Source organism: Lactuca saligna, chromosome 1, assembly GCF_052625555.1.
Source record: "Lactuca saligna cultivar CGN05327 chromosome 1, ASM5262555v1, whole genome shotgun sequence".
Taxonomy (NCBI): Eukaryota; Viridiplantae; Streptophyta; class Magnoliopsida; order Asterales; family Asteraceae; genus Lactuca; species Lactuca saligna.
This window is the reverse complement of record NC_136417.1, coordinates 59,951,069-59,971,347: the sequence shown is the minus strand read 5'-3', so window position 1 is coordinate 59,971,347 and position 20,279 is coordinate 59,951,069. Positions and strand designations below refer to the sequence as shown.

Genomic DNA, 20,279 nt, shown 5'->3' with positions numbered 1-20,279 from the left:
TGGACCCAGCTCACCCAATTACATCCATATGTCTCTAGCGCTGCTAAAGCCTCATCACTTATCCATCCTGTGATTAAGGTAGCTCACAGAATCATTGCTTCGCTCGTCACCCCTAGAGAGGAGCGAAGCACCATTGGCGCGCTGGAACTTAAAATCCTTTATGCAATGACCCATCCCAAGAATAACCTCATTCCTCATTATGGTCGGTTTCTGTGCCACAAGCTCATCCGCCTTAGCGCATCCTGATCGGGAAAGATTGTTTGCGGGGGTATTGTCAGCATGCTCGCCAAGAGCGCCCACATCCGAGCCCCATACCCTGGTCCCCACCAGCCACTGCCAAGTGAGCCTTATCTCACCACCACTGTCCTTGAGTCCATGCGACTCTTCCGCTCGGCAGGCGATGGTACACACCATTGGACCGTGGGTCAAAATCATGATCCCAAGCTCCTCATCACACTAGAAAATAAAGGCATTCTTGATTTCCGAAATCCCATTCATATGACTGATTGGCAAATCATTCCATAAATCTTCCCCCACTCTTATTCCACCGAGGTCGATGAGCAAAGCGAAGAAAACGAGGAAGATGGTGATGATGATGAAGAAGAGGAGGAGCCTCACCATGCTTCTCCCACCGGTGGTGGCAGCTCATCCCATTTTGTTGCACCCCCGCTTTATCATTAACAATATATGGACGAATTCCAATCAATCCATACCCGCCTCGACACCTATCAGCAGGATATTACCAGCCAGACCCAGAATTTTTCCACCTTCACCACCCAGTACGCTCGGGATCAAGAGCGTCAACGCAAATATGAGGAGGACTTCTGGGCTTGGACCCGAAACCCCAGCTACTATCCTCCTCCTCCACCTCCGTTCTAGGTTGTTCCACCCTCTCCAAGCATCGAGGACGATGCTTATCTTTAAGCTTGGGCAGGGGTAGACTTGTATTTTAGGTTCATTCATTCTCATGCATGCATTTTCTTATTTTCAAAGTTTTCCTTAAAACTCTTATTTTTCCTTATTTTCAATTTTTTTTTCTTTAAAAAGGTTCACTCATTCTCATGCATGCATTTTCTTATTTTCAAATTTTCTTATTTTCAAATTTCATTCAAATTTCATAAAAAAAAAAGTGTACGAGATGATGACACTCTTTACATACAATTGCTCCATGAAATGAAAAATACCGAAGCAACCGGATTGTTACCGGAAGCATAGAATTAGCTGTCATAACTAGGGGACCCAAATACCGTAATTCGAGACCCTACCCTCAGATAATAATTTTTTTTTATATTGAAACGTTTTTTGGGCGGTAATAACAGCTTTAGGATGATTTGCTTTTGAATGTTTAAAAAGAATCTTTATCGGCAACTCTGAACCCACAGAACACGGACCTATTTGTTGACACGCGTTACCCCCGCGGTAACAGAGAGCTTATGTATCAGACCCACACAGTCAAGAATGAAGGAAGGGTACAACTGTCATATCCAGTACCCTAATCAGAATTTCAAATGCCAAAACGAATAAATCCAAAGAAATTCCAAAGATGAAGATTGAAGAATCCAAATTCAAAACGAAGTACAAATCAAAGCTCAATCAAATCAAAAGCCAACTCAAGTCAAATATGGCGAATGAAGAACTGTGTGATATGATACTTGTGGCTCTCGAAAAAGTGAAAGCATAGGAGCTGAGCCCCTTCGGGTGGGCTCACTGTTTCAGCGAAAGCTGATTCGCCGTGACGGGTTCTTAAGGAGGCGTCGATTCTGATTCTTGGCCATCTAGTCTTAAGGACATGAAATCCGGACTATGTTATTTTCGCCCATAAAGCTTAGTAAGGTATAAAGATTAAATAAAACTTTGGTTGGATTATTGGGTTACACCGTTTCGGGTCTTCCTCACATTGAGAGTCTGTGATATGTGGAAGGAAACAGGATGGTTGCCAAGGTATCAATGATCGAAGCCCTATTGATGTAAAGTCTGATCGTACCTTTATTTAGTTACAAAAGTACATATTTTGTGTTTGTTCTTAATCTTCTTTTCTTTTGCTTCATTTTGTTTCTTAGGTGCATTTTGAACATATTTTCATGGCATTGCATTGCATGCATTCATTCTTAACCTTTAGGATCCTTCATCCCCTTTTCATTCTAAGTTTTTCTTTCTGCCATCTAGAAATCGTCCTGTTGTCCGGTTCTTGTTCTTTTTTGAGGACAAGAAAGGTCTAAGCTTAGGGAGATTTGTTAGGTGCTACTTGTGCACCTTTTTGCACACCTTTCAGTCCCATTTTATGCATATAATTAGCACAATTGTTCTTCCTTTTCCTTGCATTTTACCATATTCATTTTACTCTCTAGAACAACCTTATTTGCACACTTTTATATCTTTTTCAGGTAAACCGGAGGTTGGAACACGCTTTGGGAAGTGTCGGGAAGCATTGGTGGAGATTTCGGGACGATCGGGCGAAGAACGAAAAAATTGGAAAAATCAAGTTTGGATTTGGAGTCAGAGAGGTACACGGGGCGTGTTGAATTTACACTGAAAAGTGGGCACGGGGAGTGTTTGACCAAAATGGGAGCTGTTGACCATACTGAATACGACCCGTGTCAGTTTAGTGCAAATAAACACGGGGCGTGTTGCTGAACACGACCCGTGTCAGTTTAGCCTATTTTAACACGGGCCGTGTTCGACCCAAAAAACCAACTTTTGGCAGTTTTTCCTATCTTTCATATTACGGGTTGAGGGTTATTTGGACATAAGAAGAACATACCAGAGCACCATTGGAGGGGGGAATTCGAAGCTTTTTGCAAGGGTTTGTCCGTTAACCATTTGGAAACATTAATTCTTGTTTTTGTAAGTTGTAATTACACTTAATTTCATCTTTTAGACTTGTGATCTTGTTCTAGCCATGTGTGGCTAGAACCCTAATTTCTCCAATTTCATGTTTTGACTTCTTGGTAGTGACTTCATTCATATGACATGATATTTGTTCTTAATTTCTATTTAATGAATTTGATTTTGTTTCAATCGAATGTTTGATCCTAATTATGATTCTTATTGGCCATTTGAATTAGGGTTAGGTCATTCAAGTTATCTCTTTTACAAAACCCGTAATTGTTTTGTGAAATTGAACAAGTAACAAGCATTAAATTAATCTCTATTGAATGAATTTTGTGTAAATCTTATTCATACACTTTTACACTCCCGAGCTTATGAGGGGTATTGGGTGTTGTTGGGAACATTCACATAAAGCTTCATGCAATCTTATAATCTAATCATAAGAGCTTGTTTAGATTAGGTTAATAAGGTTAGGGTTAATCAAAGAGCTTGTTTTGGTTAATTAATATGGTGAATGGGAAGTGTTAGAGCTTATTAGCACTTTCAAGTACCAACTTATATAGAATTGAACGAATATTGTGTCATCTTGGAGTCACATTGCTAAATTGTCATACATGGGGTTGGAGTCCTCACAAATTCTGAATTTAATTCACGCACTTAATTGATTGTTTATGTTTTTAATTATTTGTTTAATCATTACATTCTAAACCCCCCCTCTTTTTACTGTTGGTGACCATAGTACCTTGTGCAAATAGGTATAGACCAATTGTCCTGTGTCTCTGTGGATCGACCCTGCTTGCCTTGTACTACCTTTTAGTGCAATATAGTGGGATTATTTTGGAGTATATCGTACCCCTTTATTTGTTGGGTTTGACACGCCTAACAATGTACCTATTTTTTTTTCCAATAATTAAAAAATGCTCAATATGTTATGAGAAGAGACCCTAAGACGTTGAAGATGTAAGACAAATATGACGTGACACTTGCGTGACAGAAAAGATAAAACGGCGAAAGTAACGTTAATCTTCTAGCTTTAACTCAATGCTCAAATCCATTTGAGCGATTTGTTTAATTTACCTAACTTTTTTGATACAAACGAGTGCAATGAGTCGTGCATTATGACGTTACGACCCAAAATCTATGTACATAGTTTTAAAAGAGTTAGCTTTGTAATTTAGTAAATGATAACGGCGTAACTTGTTGTCTATTTTACTTCCTTCTTACTGTATTTTTATTTTGTTTCTAGATTTGAACTTTACTGAATATTTCATATTACATTAGATCGGAAAACTAACTTTTATTATCATTATAACAAATTTAAAGTATAGACATATAACTTAAGGATTCAAAAGATGAAAGGTTTGATTTGAAATTTCCATATTAAATTAAGGGTTTGAATGAAAAATAATAGTATATTAATTTTTAGAGTAATATCATAAAAGAAACGAGAATTTGATGATCATGTATGTCAGGTTGATGGACAATGACATATAAAGACAAATCTTCTCATAAATATTTATTTGATGTATCCTAAAATAATAATTTAACTCTTAACTAGCGGGAAAATGCGAGCTTTGTCCAAGGCTATTTTTTTTTATGTATTTATGTAAAAATGTAAAAGTTTTAACTGTAGGGATAAAAAGTATAAATTTTTTAACTGTAAGGACAAAAAAGTATAAATTGCTTTAAAATGAAAGTTTCGAGTCATTTGTAACGTTTAGTTTGTAAGTTAATTGACGGTTGGTCATAGGCCACGTCACCCATATCATATCCATCAATAAACGGTCTTCCATAGCTACTCATCTTCTTCAAACAGAGCCTCTGTCGAGAAGGACGAAAATGGCGTTTAACCTTTCTTCTCCTTCACCCTCCGCAGTTACACCTCTATCTGCCCATTCAAACCCTCGACATGCTCTGCAATGTAAGTCACTCTCTCTCTTCTTTACCAAATTGAACAACCTAGGGTTTCTGTAAACACTCTTCACCTTTCTTATTCTACTCATCTTCTGTGATTGTTTGCGATTTCCGCTGCCTGTTTGTGAATAACGTTGATATTTACTCCAGCTGAATCAAATTGGAACGTTTTTTAACTCAACTTTGTATTTGATTGAATCAATACAATTTCATCTCATCAGTTTACACATTAAAAAATAGCTAATTTTAAAAGTCGGAATTTCAGTTTCTAGCGTTTACTTACATTTCTACTTTTGATGATTAGTCAATTTGAAGTCGGTGAGCTATCGCGTGAGATGTAGCTTAGAATCAGAGAGCTCTTCAGCAGATGTTCCAGATACCTCACCAGAACCTATCACGACAAAGGTCTGTACTCTGTAGACTGTATCTATTCATTTTTTTTTTCTTTAGATATTTCCGATTCCAGCTATGATTGATTGATTGATTGATTTCTAAATCTAAATCAAAATCATCATCTTCACAGACTCAAAACCATTTGACATCACGAAGAAGATGCCTAGCATGTTTAACATCATCAATAGCTTTAATAAGCAATTCAAGTAGTCCCCAGGAAAAGGCAATCGCATCTGATATGAAACCAGGGTGTCGGAACTGTGGGGGTAGTGGTGCTATTATATGTAAGTTTTGCTTTTTCTTCACAACAATCAACACTCAATTTTGAAGATGGAAGATTAACCTGATATGATTGAAAGATTATTGTTCTTGATTTTGGGTTTTTAATTGGTAAATGAGATGTTAATTTTGTATCTAGGTGAAATGTGTGGTGGAACAGGAAAATGGAAAGCTTTGAACAGAAAACGAGCTAAAGATACATACGAGTTTACTGAATGCCCTAATTGCTATGGTATAATTCTTTTTCATTCATACTGATTGTATTTAATGCATTGAAATTACAAGTGTTTGAGAATTTATGTTCTTGATTTTGGAAACAGGAAGAGGGAAACTTGTATGTCCTGTTTGTTTGGGTACTGGTTTACCTAACAACAAAGGTCTTCTTAGGAGGCCTGATGCTAAACAATTGCTTGAAAAGATGTATAATGGGCGCCTACTTCCAAACTCATAAGGTCATTTTCCAAATTTCTATAAAAGTCAACTTTGTATTTGATTTTGACCCTAAAAAGTCAAAATGTAGTATCCCAATCTTAATGTTAAATGTTTTTTCTTTTTAGGTGTCATTTGGGTTTTGGGGTGATTCTTGAATATGGTAAATAGAGGAGCAAAAACTGTTTCGTATATAGAAGCGGCTTGAGGGCGAAATCGTAATTGTCTTCAAGTTCAAGCTGCTGTTGAGAGGTTGAATACAGGTTTCAGCTTTGTTCATCTATAAAATAAGATGAAATGACTATTTTATTATGTATTATGATTATGATATGATGAAAGGAAGATAGATTAGCAATCTGCTGAAACCTTCTATAGAATTTAAAATGTAGCTTATTGGATACAAAATTTTGCACTAACAAGAATGGAAGTTTATGGTTATTACATGGATTTTTCCATTTTGGGCAATAATCTTTAATAGAATGGAAATGTACTTCCACTTTGTTAAATTTTATTCCTTAGACAATGTGTGTGTTTTTTCATAAAAAAATTTGTACTATAACCCATTATTATTTATAAAAAGTTTAATGACCCCAAAACCCAAATGACACCTAAATACTTGTATACATTTTTTTATTATAAAAACGTATTTGTATACAAATGCATCTATTATAAATAGATGTTTGTTTATTTCTTTTTTATAAAATACATGTTTGTATACATTTATTTTTATAAGAAAACGGATTTATATTTATGTACTTAATAAATACATACTTTATAAATAGGTATTTCGCATAAAATATGTTTTTAAAAAGAAGTTTTTATATAGACAAAAGAAGGTTTTTATGTGAAAATATGTTTTTTTATATAAATGAGATTTTGAGAAAAAAAAAAAGATGTAAACAAACATATTCGAAACAAATTTTTGAAGAAAAAAAAGATGTAAAAAAACTAAATTTAGAATGAATTTGTATCAAATTTTGAAATCTAGGCAAAAAGTGTAAATTTTAAACCAAATTTGTAATAAAATTTAAAATGTAAATCAAAAATATAATTTTTAAAAGTTAGATGGTCTGTTAACCTGATAAAATGAATATATTTTTCGGTTTTTATGACTTAATTTACTAAAAAAAGATAAGAACAAAATAAAAGTATTTTATGAATAAAACATTCAACAACTTACTTTTGATTGCATTTTTTTAAAACCATGGTGTATTAAAAAAGAAAACAAATAGTTCCTTCCTTAACCGAAAATTCAAATGAACAACTCATTCCATTTACCTAAACCATTTCATCCCTTTATAAATCCAGTAATCTTTGCATTGTGCATTGAACTTGTTGAGAACATAAATCTCATTACAAATAAATCTTCACTTATAATAAATAATTCTAAAGATAAATCACAATTCAACACTTGTTACATTAGTTTCCAAATCCCCAACTTTCCTCTTCTTCTCATTCTCATTCTCATTTTGCTTTTGCCTTTGCTTATTCAAAGATTTATCGGCTTTTGAGACGATTTTTGAAACAGTAAACCCCGTGACTTCAAAGGTATGAGATCGATGAGGAATCAAAGCATTACGAAGGGTGACATCAACACCATCATATGTCCAAACACCAACAACCGCCTCTCCTTTCAATCCAATCGCAAACCAACCAAGACCACCACATGCAATATCAACGCAACTCGAGTCCCACCAATTCCCACGCACGCGAAATTCCTTTCTTACCCATCTTCCAAGCTCCTCCACTCTTCGCTTCCCAATTGGCGGCTGAGGGTATAATCGGAAATTACAACATCTTATTCCCATATTACACGATTACCATTGCAAATTACGATGACAAAATGACATGTAGAAAAATCTTGAATTATTATTGTACCTGTAATTGACGACCAAAATGATCTTCCACCATTGTTGATGCTTTCTCTGTTTTTCCCATGTGAAGAGGAAGATGAGGAGATGCCCAAACAGTTACATATATAGAATCAACCGATGATTCTTCAATATCAAGCCTCATAAGTCCCCCAATATGCACAGAATGCCCAACCTAATTCATAACAAATTACACCACAAAGATCACAAAAACACATAATAAAGGGTATAGTTGGAAGATCACCTTGATCCTATAAGTCCTTGGTTTCAACTCTTTGCTGATGTGGACTAACTTCTGTTCCTCTGTAGTCAACCGCGTGGTAATCTGGTGTGGATGCAGTAATCCTGGTGTATCAAACAACTTTGTTCCACCAGGAAGGACACCCTCCACCCGAACTATCCCTAATGTAGTCCCGGGTATTGGAGCCTCGGTCAAAATGGTCATTTTACCACCTATGGATTTCCCCATTGCGTTAATAAGTGTTGATTTTCCAGCATTTTGTGCACCAATGACCCAAATATGCCCTCGTGGTCCAGCTAATGACACCATATCATCTGCGAGATTCTTTAATCCCCAGTTTTTTACAGCGCTTACAAGATGAACTTTGGTTAATTTGGCAGCTCCTCCTTCTCTTGCCCTAGTTCTAACCCAGTGTTCGAATCCAGTTGGGGATAAGGATGAAGGGAGAAGATCGATTTTTGTAACGACTAACACAATTCTAGGTAAATTACCTGATTTCCCTTCTTTCCAAGATCTAGAATGAACGTCGATTGTGTTGGAAACTAACTCTGCGACTTTTCTGGGGAATGATCCGTCGAAATCGACGGCGTCTACCACCATTACGACGACAGTTCGTGTACCTGAAACCGAATTCAACCTCCTTCCGACTGTATGATCGAAGTCGAAATCGGGGAGCAGGTTTTCGACGGTTTGATCTTTCACTTTCCCGTAGTTCCTCAAGCTGTGGCACCTCGCGCAAACGACTGGTCTCTCGGGAGATTTGGGGGTAGGGTTTTCGAGGATTTCATCGGGTTCAATTAAGATGCCCTTTTTGAGAGAATCTGGAATGTGGGTTTCGTCAGCTAAGGGGTTTCTGTCGATTTGTTGTTTGTAAGTTGGATCTTTGACTGAGGGTGTGATGAAGAACCCGGGTTGTTTAGCGTCGGAGTCTTGCATTTGGATTCCACATCCAGGGCAAATTCTGCGGGTTTGGGAGGTGGTTTCATCGTAATTTCCGTCTCTGGAGAGGGTCGGAGGTGGAACCGAAGTGTGATTTGAAGAGAAGGGTCTGAAGTGGGGGTTTGGGGTTGCTAAGGTTTTAGTAGGGTTTAAGAGATCTGAAATTTTTGGGGGGTTTATGATGGAGGTGAAATTGGAGTTGGATACAGATTTTGTGTATGCATAGGTAGTGAAGGGAGAGAGAGCAAGGAGATTCTTGAGCTTTGATGGAGTTAATTTTCGGGAAATCATTTCTGTGTTCGAAGCTCTGCGTCCATGGAGGTTTTAGTAGTTAGGGTATGGCAGGCTAGTGACTAGTGAGTGATGAACTAATGATAGAGTATACTTCCACTAACATCCCTTAAGATTGGGAATAGTCCAATAATGGCCCCTCAAGTTTTTTTGAATAATAATATAATGAACAAATTACACGAATGGTCCTTTAGGTTTTTTGTTTTTCCCTGAAATAGTCCTTACGAAACTTTTTTCCCAGAAATGGTCCCTAAGGAGCAAACATTGCTCGTAAAAGGCCCCTATGACTAACTTTGTTAAAAAATTCTGTTATATTGTGTTAAATGACAAAATTACCCTTTGTTTTATGCACATACATGGTCCTTCTCTCTCTCTTCTCTTCTCGTCTCTTTCTGGTTCACCATCCTAATTTCAACACCACGCCCAAATCTTGAAATCACTAGCTTAAACAAACTCAGCTCAAACTTAGAGAAGCTCTTATCCGATTTTGATTCCAATTAGAGAAGCTCTTATTTGATTCTTAAAAATCGATAGTTAGCAGCTCAAACAAAACCCATAAATTGATTTATAGGTTTGTGTTAATCGTGTTCAACCATGAACCCATAAACGAAATCAATTTGTGGGCTTCATCTTCTTCGCCCCTATCCTCTTTCGGCAAAACGATTCCATTGTCGGATAGACTTCCACCTTTACCCAAAAACTGTGGATAACAGAGGATAGTTGAGGTGCATACTAGATGAAATCTCATCATTCAAGCTTATTTGAAAACAACATGTAACAAAGACTCGTTGTATCTTTTCAAAGAAATTGCTCTTTACCAGTTCTAAATGATTACACCTTTACGTTTTCCATTACCGCTTGTTCACACCATCAGCCACTGTTGGGTTTTGCTCAAAACTTTCATATGATGGTAATTAAACTTGGGTATCAGATGTTTGTGGGGGCAACACTTTAGTAAATATGTGTATTGTGTATTCAAGAACTGATTCTGCCCAGAAAGTGTTCGATAAAATGTCGTAACGAGATACAATTGCTTGGACAAGTTTGGTCAATGGGTATGCAACTGTTTGCGAGAATTCCTGAAAAAAACTTCAAGAAGGGATCTTGATTTTCATCAACGTGTAGCGATTTATGGGGGGGGGGGGGGGGGGGGGGGGGCTTGATAGACCCATTTAGTTGCATTGGTAAAGTTGAAGATGCATTCAAAGCTCTTAAGAAAATGGGTATGGAACCTGAAAAACTAACCTAAACTAAGCTAATACGTTAAAAGAACAAGTTACAAGAACATATGGTGGAAGGATTATTTTTCTTTGGATTGCAGGCTAAATTTATAAACAAATTATTGAATTGAAGATGTGAAGATCCAATTTTTTATATGGGTTATTTCCGATGCAGTGAGAGAGAGAGAGAGAGAGAGAGAGAGAGAGAGAGAGAGAGAGAGAGAGAATTTATGTGCATAAAACAAAGGGTAGTTTTGTCATTTAACAAAACTTAACGGAACCTTTTAACAAAGTTAATCATAGGGGCCTTTTATGAGCAATGTTTGCTCATTAGGGACCATCTCAGGGAAAAAAATTTGTAAGGACCATTTCAGAGAAAAACGGAAAACCTAAAGGACCATTCGTGTAATTTGTTCTAATATAATTTACAACTAGACATATTGTGTTTACACAATAACATCCAAAAATAAAAGTGATTCAAATGTAATAATCAACCAATATAATTATATGAAAACTGAATTAAATAAACTAAAATTCAAAAATTTTAATAGCATAACCTTCTTAATATTGCATAAAATGAATTTTGACTATCTTATTATTGAATCGGTTTATTTTGTTATGTAACTTAAGTTATCAAGTAATACGTTTGTCACTTATCTAGATGTATTTTTTTAAAATTTATCCATTTTACTTTTAATAAATCTAAACTAACATTTTTTTGGTTCTAAAGAAAAAATAAAATTTAATTCCACACATTATTAATAAAAAAGTTAAATGCATAAAAGTGTGATTATATATATATATATATATATATATATATATATATATATATATATATATATATATATATATATATATATATATATATATATGGAAGTCGGTTCTAGTGAAATTGAAAAGTAGATGTGAAAAAGAAAAAAACCTATAGTAATAAAGCACGTAGTAGTTTTTTTTCCCGGTGAGGAAACTCTTTATTTATTATTTTTTATATATTATTTTAGTTTAAAGGTTAAAATTGTAATTGTTCGATGGAGGTTCTCTAATATTTTCACAACCGGCGGCGTATGTTGGGGAGTTAGTTGACGCGACTTTGTTGATCTCATATATCCACCGCCTCCTCCTGGATGTTTCCTCCATATACACGTGTATATCACCGCCTGTGTTTTATCGACTTCTTCTTTTCCTCTGGTTATGCAGTTCTCCCACCGTCTCAACCACCAACCGATTGTGTATGTTTTGATTGACTGGGAATAAATCAACTATAAAGCTCTTAAAGGTCTTCGATTCATTCACAATTCTCCCTTTACCCTTTTACTCATACCAAAGAAGGTCACATAATCCTTAACGTTTGTATATATTCCTTTCTATTTATTTTTAATTTTGATTCCTTTGAATTTGTTTTCCACTTCTCAGTTGCAGGCCAACTATTTGATGGAATGCCTCACTGAGACATACATAAAAACATCTGATTTTAAGGTCATTTAATTAAGCTTCTCTGAATTCACAAGTCCACAGTTCCATCAAACAATTTGGTTATATCGATGTGCTTAATCTTTTTGAGGTAAACTACACATGTATTTGTCTCAATTTTTTGGACGTTTCTCATGAATTTTGTGGGACAGATCACAATTTAAGGTAATTTATTCGGGAGGTATTATTAAATGAGTCTTGATTGAATCAGCTTCTCTTTGATTCCAAACCAAATGGATGTTACCACACAGCCGTCAACCCTGCTGGAATTGCTTTCTAGATCCAATCTCCTAGTCTTTCGATCGCTATTCGAATGTATGGACAAGTAGAAATGTTACAACTTCTTAACCTCTTTATTCTTTATGTAAGTGGTATGAAGATATAAAAGATTGCTCTGGGAATAATTGATAGCATCATGTTATTTTCAAGTTCACTTACAATACCACTACTATTCTTTTCTTCAGGTCATTCCATTCGACAACAAAGGACAGCTCAAAGAAGCTTTTCAACATCAGGTTTGAAGAACTTCAAGTTTTGGATATCAAATTTTTCTATGATTGTGCAAAGCTTACCATTGTTGTTCTTTATCAGGTTAGCTTCTTTAAGAGGTTTTTGTAACTCTCAATCAGAGATGGGTCCCTTCAAATGAACAGGTAAAAATTTGAATATTCTGATTGAGTGTATTTTCCAATCAAAGAAACTTCACTTTTAAAAATAAAAAACAATTACTAACCTGTTAGTTTCTATTTCAATTTTTTGGGCAGGGATGACTATCAACCTGAGGAAAATTTATGCTAAATCATTTTCTATTAAAATGATAAAGATACCACTTTTTGTTTTTTTCTTTTGTCCTCAATTTAATAAAAATTACCTGAAGTTAAAGTTGGATCCTCTTCTTTGTACATGTAATTTCAATATTGTAAAAGTTAATTTTGGCTACTCTATTTTTGTATTTGAGGTAAGAAATACAAATGTATTACCCTTGATTTGGATGCTATAATATAAAAAGCAGGTTGTTGTTTTTGCATTTTCCCTTTTCATGAAAAAATAACAAATGCAATTAATAACAACAATCTTTTAGTCAATTTTCTATTTTACCAACATACTTTTGTTTCTTCTTATTATAGGTGCACTTTCTATGTTGATTTTAGGGAAAATTGGCAGAATTAACACCTTGATTTTATTTATTATTATTATTATTATTATTATTATTATTATTTTGTATTATAGCGTTTTGCTTTCACTTATGATAGTTATATCTATCATAAGTAGATGGAAAGAAGTACCATTTTGTTTTATTAATTAGAGTTCTTTTTAATGAATGATGAATTATAATCAATCTCAAGCTACCTTGGAGGTTTGGCATCATATATCAAGACTGCTAGAGAAATTTGGCATTCATTTGTCTGTTATCAGCCCCTTAAGGGAGATCGAGGAACATGAGCAAGAAGTAGCACAAACTTTACTAGATAATGTTGGAAAATGTATCAAAAAGAAAGAAAAGAAGCCCATCATTGAAAGGGTAAGTTTGAAAATCTCTATCCTCCATTCCTATTTTTTTTTCATATGGACCATTGCCTTTTCTGTTGACATGAGAAGGTGAGAAAGCAGTCCTTGATGGAGCTAGAAAGGCAGGAGCAAGTTAGAGAGATGCAAGAAATGGAAAAGACGATGTAAAAACTAACACGATGGATCACTTTGAAAGGGAAAAAAGGGAAGAAGTTGCACCTCTCATTGATGATGCTTTCCAAATATGTTTAGCTAAAGAGAAACCTTGTCATGAACGTCATCAACTATCATAGTAAATTAAGCTGAAAATGTTTTTAAATGTTCTATTTCATTAGAGTAAACAATAAAAATAACACCAAATGTAGAAAATACATTTTGGCCCATGCAAAGGATGGGTCTCTTCACTAGTTTAATATTAAGTATGAAATTTGCCTTTATCATTTCCCTTTGTTGTTTGAAAGTGAAGGTCCATTTGAAGAATGATTCAAAGTTTCAGTTGCTTCATTTTCCAAATCAGAGGGAATTAGTATTATAAAATATTACGAATTAATCTATTTAAAATGTAAAAATTTAATTTTAACATCAGAAATATATTAATTATAATCATTGAAAACTTGCCTTTATTTCCATCCTTTAATGTTGATTGTATAGTTGCAATGACTAAATTTTTGAAAGATTCGTTTTCTTCATGATTTAAATATGAAGAACAATTCTTTTAATATCCTGTTGTAGACATCTCTTCAATTCAAAATTCTAATTGAATGAAGCAGTTAAACGCAGGAAGATGATTCAATTGTTCATTAGTTGAAAGAAGTTAATGTTAATTTAAAATTGCAGTTAATGTTTACGGTTATTAATTTAAACAACCGGTTATAATTCATTTTTTTTTGTAATTTACTTAGTTACCCTTCATTAATAAATTAAATAAATCAAAATGAATAAATAATGATTATTGATGTGGCATGTTCTTATTGGTTCTCGCATTTTCGCATATTCTTTGCATTTTCGCATTAGCCTTCCCCTATATATATATATATATATATATATATATATATATATATATATATATATATATATATGTGTGTGTGTGTGTGTGTGTGTGTGTGTGTGTATATATATATATATATATATATATATATATATATATATATATATATATATATATATATAGAGAGAGAGAGAGAGAGAGAGAGTCAGGTTCATTTGAGACCATTCTAATGTTGTGAGACCGTAAAACCAAATCTAAAAATAATTTTAAAATGCAAAATAAATGGAAAAATCCAAAAATTCTTTTTTTAAATATATTTTCGAAACTTGAATTAACTAAATAAATAAATAAATAAATAAATAAAATCCCGTTTTTTTTTTAAATACGTGAAATATGCTAAATAGAATATTAACTGACATATTCTAAAAAATAATTTTAAAATGCAAAATAAATGGAAAAATCTAAAAAAAAAAATTTAAATATTATTTTCGGAACTTGAGTTAACTAAAAAAAATTAAAAAAAAATCCTATTTTTTTTTAAAATACGTGAAATATTCTAAATATAATATTACACTGTACATATTCAAAAATTATTTTAAAATGCAAAATAAATGGAAAAATCAAAAAATATCTCTGTTTAAATATTATTTTCGGAACTTGAATTAACTAAATAAAATTAAAAATAAATAAAAAAAAAACGTCTCACGGTCTCACAAAATTAGATCGTCTCACATGAACCTAACCCTATATATATATATATATATATATATATATATATATATATATATATATATATATATATATATATATATATATAATTTCTTTCATAAAAAGTCACAATATTTTTTACCTATCAAATCTATCTAATTTAATATAAAAGTCTATTATCAGTTTTATTTAAGTCAAGTGACAATTGTGTATTAAGTCATATGTGATCTAGGCCATCTTTGACATCTTATAATATATCAAGAGATAAAACTTGATAAAAATAAGATGTTGTTTTAACTTTTGATACATTATAAAAAATTATATCAAGAGATAAAACTTGATAAAAATAAGATGTTGTTTTAACTTTTGATACATTATAAAAAATCAAAAGATGGCATGGATCACACTTGTTATAAGCAACATCACATTTAATTGTCATTTTAAATGAAACCAATTAATAGGGTTGTACCAAAATTTGGATAAAATTGATAGATAAATATTAATGTTTTTTTTTCTCTAAACAAAAATATAATATGTATGCGCTTTGTAATATATAACGGACCGTGTTTTATTTTTCTTGTATTTTTCCCTTAATAAAAATGATCGACCATTTATTAAGAGTTTAAAATGTTGTTTAACGTAATAGAGAAAAAAAATACATTACAATTAATTTACTAGTAATGTTACTAAAGTGAAAAAGTAATTTCAAATTATTTTTATTTTTATATATTTTCATGTATGTATCACTTTTAGATAAAATAGAGTCATGTGAAAACTCTACTTGGTGCTTGTTATTTAAGTTTTTAATTATTAGGTTAAATATTTACAAATTATTGTATTTAAGCTAACTAATGGGTTTACAGAAAAATGATCATGTGAGTTGACAGAAAAATGATCAAAAAGAAAGCTAACATTCTCTTACTTTAAGATCATCCACAAAGCAAAAATGTTTCAAGTAACAAAACTAACCCTTCAAACCCCAATCTAAACCTTTACATAGATATTGCATATAATTATAAACCCTAAAAACCACCCTTCTTTCTTTCTATTTCACAAAAACAAAAAAAAAAACAAGGTTGTGTAAGGCGGTGCGAGTGGCGGCAAGTGGCGGTGGTGGTTCAACTTCAAGACTGTTCTCTCCAAATCCGGCCGGCCACTTTCAACTTGAGCTCCTGCCTATCACCACCGGAGAAAAACAAGCCTATATTTCTTGTTATGATCAACCCATCTAGACTATCTCTAACCGTTTTATGACTATCACGGATACTCCGTGGGACCCCTTGCCATTTTAGCTTTCTTCCATTCCCACCAACCTCCAAACTGTAACTGAATTTACTCGCGTCATTTTCATCCCCCATAAAACGCAAAAACGCCATGTAAACGGGGGCCATGCCCAAATGAAACGCCTCAAAGTGCAAACAAAATTGATACCCGAAGCAGTTGAAAATCTACATCCAACAAAAAAAATCAAGAAACTAGATTTCAATAAGTCTGATTCCATCATACCAAACACTACCTCCCACAGACACATACACAGAAAGATCATACCGTTAACATCCATGTGGCGTTTTCAATTTCATGAGGATTGGGCTTCACGTAGCGGTGATTGAATGTGGACCCATCATGCATGTCAACATTATGATCCGTCTTGAGATGTGCAACAAGGAATGGAATATCACCCGTGACATAACATTCCGTTCCCGCATATGGACAATTATACCCCCGATATTTACAATTCTCCTCATGTCTTATCCTACTATGATAAGGAAAAATCTCATGGCATCCCAAATAATGGTATTTGCATGGCAACTCTATCGACTCTGCAACTTTTTCCAATGCTAAACACCGTATATTCCCAAGCTCTTGTCGGCATATCGGACAACTATTTTGCACTTTTGATTTACATACAACGCATATCGTGTGGCCATTTGGACACTTCATAAAGTAATAACAAATACATCAGTAACCAATAACCAGTAAACCAGTTACTAACCGAGTAACTGTTGTTGGTAAACCGTTGTTCCTATTAAAACAACGGTTACCAGTAACCGATTTTAAACTAATCAGGAACCAGTTACTATTAACCAGTAACCGATTACTGTTTAAGTTCTAAACTAATAAGTAACCGGTTACTACTAACCAGTAACAGTTTACTAGTTAGCAACCAGTAACCGGTTATTAACTCAGTAACCGCTTACTATTAACCAGTAACCAGTTACTACTAACCAGTAATAGTTTACTGAGTAAGAAGAACATACTTGATGAATTGGAGGGTGCATTATGCCAAGGCAGACAGGGCACTCGAGTAGATCATGGACAGCACTGTTTGAAGCCAATCCATGCCTTCCACCAGCAGATCCACATAATCTCAAGCAACTTCTTCTTTCTATATTTGCAGATTTAACACCAAAATCAGCACGCGATTCACTAACATCTTGAAAAATATTACCACCAGGGCCCATAATTAATGGTGTTTATAGTTTCTGTTTGTGATATTCCTCCTGACAAGAACAACCAAACAAAAGTTATCGTCTCGTAGTCTTAATTCCACTCTTTTTACATAAGGAAAAATGCCCAAATTGTTATCGACTACATATATCTAGGTTTAGTTATTAGATACAAATCTAAGCATAATTGACACAGAAACGATGTATCCACTTCATGAGAAAGTGATCAGTAACTATGGGAGCTAAGATGTCTACAAAACTGCAAATTCAGAAGATCGCGACCATGAAAGATGAGTGATTTTTCATCGAACCTTGAGAAAACCACTTCTTTTCCTCAAATTCGTAGAATTAAAACATACCCAGAAACAAAAACACTTGCAATTGATAAAGGAAGTGGGAGAAAAAAAAATAGGTAAGAAAGAACTGACCTAGAACTGTAAACCCCAGATGAGAAATTCAGCTCGCAGAAGATACAATCAATCAACCCATCAATAATTAGGGGAATTTTTCCTGTTGTGAAATTGATGTAATGAGCCACGATGAAGGTGTGATGTGGAAGCTAAATTGTGAAAGCAGGAGACTAGATTGACGTGTTGAAACCGGTGTTTGGTTATAAAGAATACTATAATCGGATGAATTGAAGATGTCCAGAAAGTCAAAGATTTCCCGAAATCAATCGCGCTTCTATTCTAATTTCTACCAATGGAACAGTGGAGCTTTTAGGATCGAAATTAAAATTGGGGTTGTTCAATCATAGATGGATGGGTGTACAGCTAAGGATTTGGGGAACTTGTTTCATGTCTCGAAGTTTAATGGTTGTTTTGTGTTGTCATTTTCTTGCGTACAGAGTGTGCAAATGTTGGCTTCTAACAAATTATTGTTTGAATTTATAAACATTATTATATATTTATATTTATATGTGTGTGTATGTATTGTATTTATCATAGTACTATCGGATGGTGTACAAAAACGACATTTTATCAAATTTTTGTATAAAATGTGTTGGAATTATTAAAAAATGTAACAAAGACAGTTGAATTTTGTATCCATTCACATAAAATACAACACCCTTACAACTACATATAAATCATCATTGTTAGATTTTATAAAATATCATTATTTTAATTGAACAAACTTATAAAGCATCTTATACATTTGATTGGACCAATTCACATGACCCATACAAAAAATATATATTTTTTAATATAATTTAACGAACTTTAAATTTACTTATAAGGAGTTAATAATAACATCTAATAAAAAATGAAACTTAACATATACTTTATGAAACACCGAACCTCAATAATTAACCACTAGCTCGACAAATTATTATTACTAAATTTTCAATTAATTTTTACATCATGTTGATCCATGTTTGTATATAAAAAGTACACCAAAATCATTTACAAAGTAATGACCATGTTACTCATGATTTTTTTTCTTCCAAATCTCTATTTGCTTTTTCCATCGACGTTATTAAACTTTAATATACTTATATTGTTGCATATATATTGGAAAATATTGTTAAATAATAAGTAAGTTTCAAATTACTCTAAGTTTGTCATATTTTTTAAGAGATAATCACAGAAGTTTTAATTTGCTTCCTTGTAATGAGGTCTTTTTTTATACTAGTTAAACTTAGACTATGTGGAGAATATATATATATATATATATATATATATATATATATATATATATATATATATATATATATATATATATATATATATATATATATAACCAAATTGTGATTTAGTTTTAATTTGAGTAAATTACACGAATGGTCCCTATGGTTTAGGGTAATTTGCGCGTTTGGTCCCTAATTTATTTTTTTAACTCGAAAGGTCCCTATTGTTTGTTTTTGTTACGCGGTTGGTCCCTATCTTACCTAAAAAGACTATTATGCCCTTGATTTTTTTAATTTATCTAAATAAACACACCCCTAATCCCACCCCCTCACCTTACCTCACCTACCCCATCATTTTTACCTCTTTAAATAATAGTCTTTTTAGATAAGATCGGGACCAAACGCGTAACAAAAATAAATAGTATGGATCAAACGTGTAACAAAAACAAACCATAAGGACCTTCCGAGTTAAAAAAACAAGTTAGGGACCAAACACGCAAATTACCTCAAACCATAGGAACCATTCGTGTAATTTACTCTTTTAATTTTAAAACATTGAAAGCCATTGATGTGGTCATTGAAAGTGAGAAACTTTTTCCAATTAAAAAAAAAGGCATAATCAAACATCAATCCACCATGTAATGATATTTAAATAGGCGTGTTCAACATTGAGTTTTTGATGGTTTTAGAAGCTTTTAGTTTTAAGAAAAAAAGAACTTGGAAATTTTTTTTGGTTCCACAATAGAAGCTTTTAACTTTTATTAAACAAAAAAGTTTGAATCCAATAATAGTTTTTGCAAGCTTTTAACCTTTTGAAGCTTTTAATTTTTGGTTTTATATAATTTTATAGTTTAAAAGTTAACAATTATTTTTACCGAACTATTATACACAAGTAAAAGTTATAATTTTCAACTTCTAGCTATCAACTACTATCTACCATTTAGTTTTGCCAAATATATCCATAATCAAGTGATATAAAATCTGTTTAATGTGATTAATGTTAATACAAATATGTCTAGCTATCAACTACTATCTACCTATGATGATATTGTTTTAATTACTTTGCGTAATTCCATTTATATTTTAGTTGTTAGTTTTGTTTTGTATGAGACGTGGATGGAGAA

The 20,279-nt window shown here is 33.1% G+C and overlaps 3 protein-coding genes and 1 long non-coding RNA gene across 4 annotated transcripts; 2 read left to right on the top strand and 2 right to left on the bottom strand.

Annotated features, from left to right (window-relative positions):
- Positions 1-4,599: 4,599 nt before the first annotated feature.
- On the top strand, positions 4,600-6,201 carry EDA3 (DnaJ/Hsp40 cysteine-rich domain superfamily protein). Its single transcript, XM_078985939.1, has 6 exons — positions 4,600-4,750; positions 5,048-5,148; positions 5,267-5,420; positions 5,555-5,647; positions 5,736-5,867; positions 5,973-6,201. Exons 1-5 carry the CDS (start codon positions 4,669-4,671, stop codon positions 5,864-5,866), a joined length of 561 nt encoding a protein of 186 aa, XP_078842065.1. The 5' UTR covers positions 4,600-4,668; the 3' UTR covers position 5,867; positions 5,973-6,201.
- Positions 6,202-7,084: 883 nt separating this feature from the next.
- On the bottom strand, positions 7,085-9,250 carry LOC145037299 (P-loop containing nucleoside triphosphate hydrolases superfamily protein). The gene is made up of 3 exons (XM_078985931.1): positions 7,960-9,250; positions 7,723-7,890; positions 7,085-7,613 (listed from the first exon to the last, which is right to left on the bottom strand). Exons 1-3 carry the CDS (start codon positions 9,184-9,186, stop codon positions 7,242-7,244), a joined length of 1,767 nt encoding a protein of 588 aa, XP_078842057.1. The 5' UTR covers positions 9,187-9,250; the 3' UTR covers positions 7,085-7,241.
- A 2,107-nt stretch (positions 9,251-11,357) lies between these two features.
- Positions 11,358-12,807, top strand: LOC144998626 (uncharacterized). Its single transcript, XR_013660383.1, has 4 exons — positions 11,358-12,240; positions 12,341-12,391; positions 12,468-12,529; positions 12,641-12,807. It is a non-coding gene; the product is annotated as an uncharacterized LOC144998626 (long non-coding RNA).
- A 3,166-nt stretch (positions 12,808-15,973) lies between these two features.
- LOC145037290 (E3 ubiquitin-protein ligase SINAT2-like) lies at positions 15,974-18,391 on the bottom strand. The gene is made up of 4 exons (XM_078985920.1): positions 17,957-18,391; positions 17,340-17,582; positions 16,630-17,016; positions 15,974-16,529 (listed from the first exon to the last, which is right to left on the bottom strand). The coding sequence occupies exons 2-4, from the start codon at positions 17,541-17,543 to the stop codon at positions 16,206-16,208; spliced, it is 915 nt and encodes a 304-aa protein (XP_078842046.1). The 5' UTR covers positions 17,544-17,582; positions 17,957-18,391; the 3' UTR covers positions 15,974-16,205.
- Positions 18,392-20,279: the final 1,888 nt, after the last annotated feature.